This window comes from Theropithecus gelada, chromosome X (genome assembly GCF_003255815.1).
Source record: "Theropithecus gelada isolate Dixy chromosome X, Tgel_1.0, whole genome shotgun sequence".
In the NCBI taxonomy this organism is placed as follows: Eukaryota; Metazoa; Chordata; class Mammalia; order Primates; family Cercopithecidae; genus Theropithecus; species Theropithecus gelada.
The window spans coordinates 15130573-15137374 of record NC_037689.1 but is presented as its reverse complement, the minus strand read 5'-3'; the positions used below and the strand labels follow the sequence as shown (position 1 = coordinate 15137374).

At 38.0% G+C, this 6802-nt stretch overlaps 1 protein-coding gene across 1 annotated transcript in view; it reads right to left on the bottom strand.

Moving 5' to 3' along the window:
* Positions 1-5686: 5686 nt before the first annotated feature.
* The window catches only part of EFHC2 (EF-hand domain containing 2), a 196412-nt gene continuing 195296 nt past the window's right edge, over positions 5687-6802 (bottom strand). Inside the window, exon 15 of the mRNA XM_025371637.1 lies at positions 5687-5918. Coding sequence (XP_025227422.1) covers positions 5817-5918 — 102 coding nt within the window. The 3' untranslated portion in view covers positions 5687-5816. The remainder of the gene's footprint in view (positions 5919-6802) is intronic.

Here is a 6802-nt window from a genome sequence, read left to right as displayed (position 1 = left end):
AATTATCTCCACCTGGTCCCATCCTTGACACGTGGGAATTATGGGGATTATAATTCAAGGTGAGATTTGGGTGGGGACACAGAACCAAACCATATCACCATGGCGTTTGTAAACTGTCCTGGCACTGGTGGGAGTGTCTTCTACCATGCTAATGCATTATAATTGGCATATAATGAGCAGTGATGACAACCAGAGGTCACTTTCATCACCATCTTGGTTTTGGTGGATTTTTGGCCAGCTTCTTTACCACATCCTGTTTTATCAGCAAGGTCTCTGTGACCTGTTTCTTCTGCTGACCTCCTATCTCATCCTGTGACTAAGAATGCCTAACCTCCTGGGAATTCAGCCCAATAGGTCTCGGCCTTATTTTGCCCAGCCCCTATTCAAGATGGAGTCGCTCTGGTTCAAATGTCTCTGACACTCCTAAGTCAGGCTTTCAGTTATTTATAGTTCATTACGCTAGGACTCAAAGTAGGAAGGCAGCCTCAGGCCAAATTTAGTTTAATTTAACAATTTATGATCTTGATAGGGGTGATGTATCGTGGGTACATACATATACCAACTCATCAAATTGTATACTTAAATATGTGCAGTTTACTGTTAAGTCAATAAAGCTGGTTTTTAGAAAGTTATTACTGTTAGTAATATGCAAGGCACTATGGTTCTCAGACAATATGCCTCCCCTGGGTAATCTTATCCAAACTCACAATTACCATCCATACTCTGATGATTCCCAAGTATGTATTTCCAGCCCAGGCCATTCTGCTAAGATTCAGATCTGTTAATCCAGCTGCCTTAACATGGCCACTTATCAGTTCTGCAAGCACCCTAATTCAGCATGCCCAAGGCAGAATTTTTGATATTCTCCCTTCACTTGATTTTTCTCTCATGTACCCCAGTACAATGAAAGGCAACACCATCTATCCAGCTGTGAAAATGACCCAGTCATAATTTTGATTTCTTCTCCCTCATCTCCAACATCGCAAATGCATCGTGAATCCCTCCACTTCTCACCAACATTACATTAATCCAAACTACCCATCACTTCTCTGGCAACAGTCTTCTAATCAGTCTTCTTGCCGCCAAACTCACTCTTAGAGTTCACACACACAAAGCAGCCAGAGATTTTTAAATACAGACATGATCTTTCCATTCCCCAGATTAAAATATTTCAGAAACTTCTCATTGCCTTGGGATGAAGTGCAAACTCTTCAACATGAGTCACACACACAAGGTGGTCCCTATTTTTGTCCCAACTCCCCTCTAAAATGGTCATCTTTTGCCACTTCCCTTCTCACTCTCCTAGCTCCAGTCATAGTTAAAACTGGGGGTATTCACAGGCGTCTGAAATGGCCGTTCAGCTCCTGTTTTTTATTCAACGGGTGGCCTTACAGCAATAATGAACAGTGGTAGCACAGGAGAAAAAAGCAGGCAAAAGTAATTTTATCAAGTTCCTATTTCAGTCAGAGGTTCTTGTTGTATAGGCAAAGTAGGAAAAAAGAAACACAAAGATGACTTTGGTGGAAGTATTTCTAAAGGAGAATGCATTTTTATGTTTTCACCAAGCTATCGGCCCCTTTGGATTTTAATATTATAGTGGGGTCATAACAAGCATTTCCTCTATTGTTGGTTTTACACAGATGCGAAGTGGTGCTCAGGAAGCTAGGAGACTGATGAATAGTTGGTTTGATGTATTTGAATCATTCAGCACTTTGAGTTAAATGTGCATATTCTGTTCAAAATAGACAATGGGGAGGGGCAGTCCCCCCTTTCCCTCTCTAACTTGCATAACATCAGGCCTCACTGCTTTAACTAATGAGTATTTAGAAGTAAAGGCTCCTACTGATTCCAGCAAGTCATTAATTCTCTGCTTGCAGAGCCGCTGTGGAGTTTTTCATCGGCCACATTTTTTTTAGCTTTTACCAAGTTGCTTCTGAGCCACAGCGCTGACCCCTGGGCTCCTGTGTGTACCACACACCAGACACATAATGGGCTTGAAAGTCCCCTTGCAAGGAATTTTTCTGAGGACCAGGAACAAATTACAAAGAAGATGCATATTCTAGCCACTCCATTGACAAAGATGTCTCAGAACTCTTAGTTTTAGGGAACTTAATTGACCTTGAATGAAAATGTATATTTAAACCAATATGTATAACCTGGTAGAATAAGGGGAGGAGGTGAGTTACAAAATTCTCTTAAACTAATTGCACAGTCAGTCCTACCCTTTGTAATAATGAATGTTTGCTCCATTATCGCCCCAGGTTTATTATTTTCTAAATAGCCTCATTGATCTTGCCTCAGTGGGCTTTCCATTTTTACACATGACATTCTCTTGGGAATTGAAAAGCACGGTGTCTCTGAAGATGCTCAGTCAACTTGAAAACACTCATTTTCGAAAAGGTCTTAACCTGCCTTCAACTTGAAGCAATTCAGACTTTGCACAAACAAACATTAGAGCAGAGACGCATCACTCGTGTATATGTTTCTACCATCACTGGGAAGCTGTTTGTCTGAAAGGTTATTTACAGACCATTTTTTAAGGGTATTCAAAATTCAGGGATCTATACTTATAACTAAAATGAATGTACATGTAATTGGAAGCATGACACTTCATTATAATGATTATAATGGTTTCTGCATTATTCAATATCATAAATATTTTGTGGAAGGCCCTATTTCGTTATGACTCCAACTACTAAACTTATAGCTAAATCGTGTGGTGGAAGGGAAACGAGAAAGAAGAAATAAGTGGAAAAGGCTAGGAAACAACCCCAACTCAAGATAAATTCAAGTTGGAAAGGCAAGAGTTTTGTGTTTTGTATTGATTTGAGATTTCACTTTACTCATCAATAATTCCCTATTTGAAAGAAGGGAGGGCAATTTAAATATTCTAAACTCATGACTGAGGGGTCCATAAAGCCTGGAAGCTCTATGACCCCAAATAACCAAACTTCAAATACTCTAGTCTTTAAAAAATATAATAACAAGAATAGTAACTTGTCAGTAATTGAATCAAAGGCAATACAGGAAATAAAGTAGGCAAAATGTTTAAACTGTTATAAATGCTTGAAAGTTACAAAGCTCTGTATCTCCCCTCTGTTGTCTAAAATTATAACTATTTTAGTAAGCTTAAGCTAAAGTAAACCAATAGACTTACCCACATTACTTTTCAAGTGGTTAGGTAAAAAAGGTAATAAAAGGCAAATAAGTACTGCAAATTAATCCTCTGCTGGAGACAATACCTCACAACAGTGCCTCAGCAAACCACTTAATGTGAACTTCAACAGCTTTTAATCAGTTTTGTATGAAAAGACATGATTTGATTTGGGTTTTCAAATGGCTTTATCAATCATTCCCACAGTTCCAAGAATACTAAATAACAATTAGTTCTTAGGACAAAAGGTTTGCCTATATTAACCTTCAACTCACCCAGACATCCAAAGGCAGCACTTGCTTTTTCTTCAAAATGAGAGCATGTTAGCAGCTGAAAATATAAGTATATGGAAAGGTTGTGAAACTTCTTTCAAATTATTACCCTGGAACAATGACAATAGTTGGGATTTCTCTTTTGCAGAGGGAAGAGAAGAGGCAGAAATTCCAGCCCTCCTTCCCCCAAAATTTTAGTCTCGGGATTTATTGGTGCTGAAAACCACAGTTATCTACTGCTTGAAACCTAAGCAGAATGCATCAGCATTTTGGGACCACCTGGGACCAAGGGGGGCTGGGAGACTTCCAGATGGATTGTAAGACAATTCACTGATATTTACATAACGAGAATAAATGTTTTTCCTAAGATAGCATTTCCTTTCAGTGTCTTGAGACCACCAGCAAAAGAGGGAGGTACAGAAATTCTATTACATTAATAGTCTTTGTTTTTATGGCTTTGGCATTTATTAACTAGTGGGAGCTGTTTATTGGGTCATAAACTTTTCTAATGGGGATATTATCTCTAAATTATAAATCTTGTTCAGTATATGGCTTAGTTATAAAAAGAATAATTATTTAAAATGTCTGTATGGCTGCAATGTATCATGTTTATCGGCATGAATCCTATAATGGCCATTTCATTGCTAATTGTGGGCTTGAACCAGAAACAACCAGAGCAGTAACACACATCTATGCAATAGAATAAGCAGTTGTTACCCCACAAACTCAGGAGCATTGTCATTGGTTTGCTTCCTTTTTCTCCCCCAGCTTCTCAAATGAACTACATTATAAGCCTTTACAAGGGCTAAATTATCTACATATTTAAACTCTTGAAGGGAAGACAACTGACTGAAGAGTTGAATAGGTAAGTGACGAATGTGTCAGCTTGAAAAGTTCCAGGAAAGTGTCATCCTTCTAAAAGCTTGCTCTCTGGGGAATGAAAAATCTTAAAGTGACAAAATGGCTTGGCACTGTCAGTTGCCTTAAAAAAAACCTGGGACAAAAATCAAGTAGTCAAATTTAGGATTTATGGTAGATAGTTTTGGTATATAAATTGAGTATACTAGTTTAGTGTTAAGTCCTGAAAGGGTTGGGGGGGAGCATCTATTCTAACAATAGCACGTGTGGAATTATTCTAGTTTTATATATAGAAATCGTTTATTGATTAACTTCAGTTTTTTAAAAATGAAAGGGCCATTGTTGTCAAGAGTAAATTGGTACATTTGAGTGCCAAGAAGCCAGCAAGACACTGCTGCAAATGTGGAGTGAAAGAATAATGAGTCCGAAGGGTCCCTTGAGATGTCATCAGCTCCTCTTCTTCTCAGAGTAGTCCCTGAAAGGTAAATGGTGCAGTTCCTTCTTGAGAGACCTCCATTGTCTTCCAGAACACCAGGCAAATGGATTTATGATACATAGCACCCCACATTGAACAATGGGATAGACGGGGATAGACTTCTTACACTGAATTCCCAGAGGTACATGGCTATGGGTTTTAATCAAATGTATACTACATGACAAGAGTTCTGCTGAAGAAAAATAAAAATAGAACTAGAAAAATGCAGGGGAAAAATGTTGTAGTTTCTGAATATTTAAACCTCTAGGGTGGGGCGGGTGGGATGTGTGTGTAAAACAAACCAAAAAAAAAAAAAAATCTCAAAATCTTCAGCTTTCACATTTGTAAATATTTTAGACATAATAAATTTTTGGTCAAACTATAATTATATACACATGCATATATTCCTAAGCTAACAAGCTGACTTTAGATAGAAAAAAGGGCATTACAAATATAAATACTGCATATGTTTCGTGTGTGTGTGTGTGTGTGTGTGTGTGTGTGTGTGTGTGTGTGTGTTTTGGGGAGGTTCTTTTTCTTCCCATGGCTTTACTAAGTTTAAAAAATAAACATATTTACTCTAGAGAGGTTTAAGAATTATTTTGATGAGGTGGGTTGCTACAAAACTTAACTATATAAGTAATAAATGTGTCAAAAAGGTTTCAAAAATATTTAATAGAATCACAACTTATTGCTGTGATATAATTTTTGTATTGTCATGTATAACCTTCAGAAGTTATTTTCTGTTCATATACTAATGAATCAAATTACATTGGATGAAAAATTATCAGAAGATTTTTTGGTATTAATAAAATATACATATAATAAAAATATTCAACATGTTTTAAGATGGCATTTTAAATAGTAACAGTACGGCAGCAATATAACATGATGTTCTGAAAAACTAACATGACAAAATAGAATTAATTGTGATTTGTGGATTTCCATTTAATATAAACCTTGTTTCTTTTTTGTTTTTAATGAAATTATATCTACTAAAGTAAATGTGGCAAAATGAGAGAAGTAAATCAAAGAGAATTGACCAAAACTGGCATGGTTATTCCTCCTCTAAGCCAAACACGTCCTTCAAAAGGGTCAAGTAGTCAATGTATTTCGCAGGAATAGGTGATGGCATGCCAAGCCAGATATCTTCACATCTCTAGAAAAAAAAAACAAAAATGGATATGATTAGAACCACATTTCAAAGTACAGTTTTGAAAATTCAACACCGAAGTTTATTTTCAAAGGGAAAATTTCTACCATCTACTTCAGGTTCATAAAGACTTTGTGGTAGACTGGATACTTGTTCTTGATTCTTCATTCCCTCCCGGTATAAGAATTACGTGCCCACACTCTTTGTCATATGACTCTGCAGAACCTCCCGTGGAGTAAGAAGAGTATATTTTCCTGTTCCTTTGATATGTGGTTGGCCACATGACTGGCTTTGACCTATGTACTGTTAGCAGACATATCATGAACAGAGGCTCTAGTGTGCTGGCATCATTTGGCTTGGCCTTCTGTGCCTCTGCCATCACCATGAAAAGAACATGGCCCAGGATGCTGTTGTTTTTAGAATGACCAAGGGGGATCAGACCAGGCTAGACTTGCAGACTAAGAGCCAAGCTTAGCTGAATCCAGCCATGCTTCACCGACCTACATGCCCATAGACAAGAAAAAGAAATGTGCCTTCTTGTGAACCACTGAAATTTCAGGAGTTGTCATGCAGCATTAATACAGTGATAGATCCTCCTATACTTTCTTAGGAACCCAATTTTTATTTTTATTTTATTTGTTTTAAGGCAGGGTCTCACTTTGTTGCCCAGGCTGGAGTACAGTGGCGCAATCTCTGCTCACTGCAACCTCTGACTCCCAGGTTCGAGTGATTCTCACGCCTCAGCCTCCCGAGTAGCTGGGATTACAGGCACATGCCACCACGCCCAGCTAATTTTTGTATTTTTAGGAGAGACGGGTTTCGCCATATAGGCCGGACTGGTCTGGTCTCAAACTCCTGGCTTCAAGTTATCCATCCACCTCAGCCTCCCA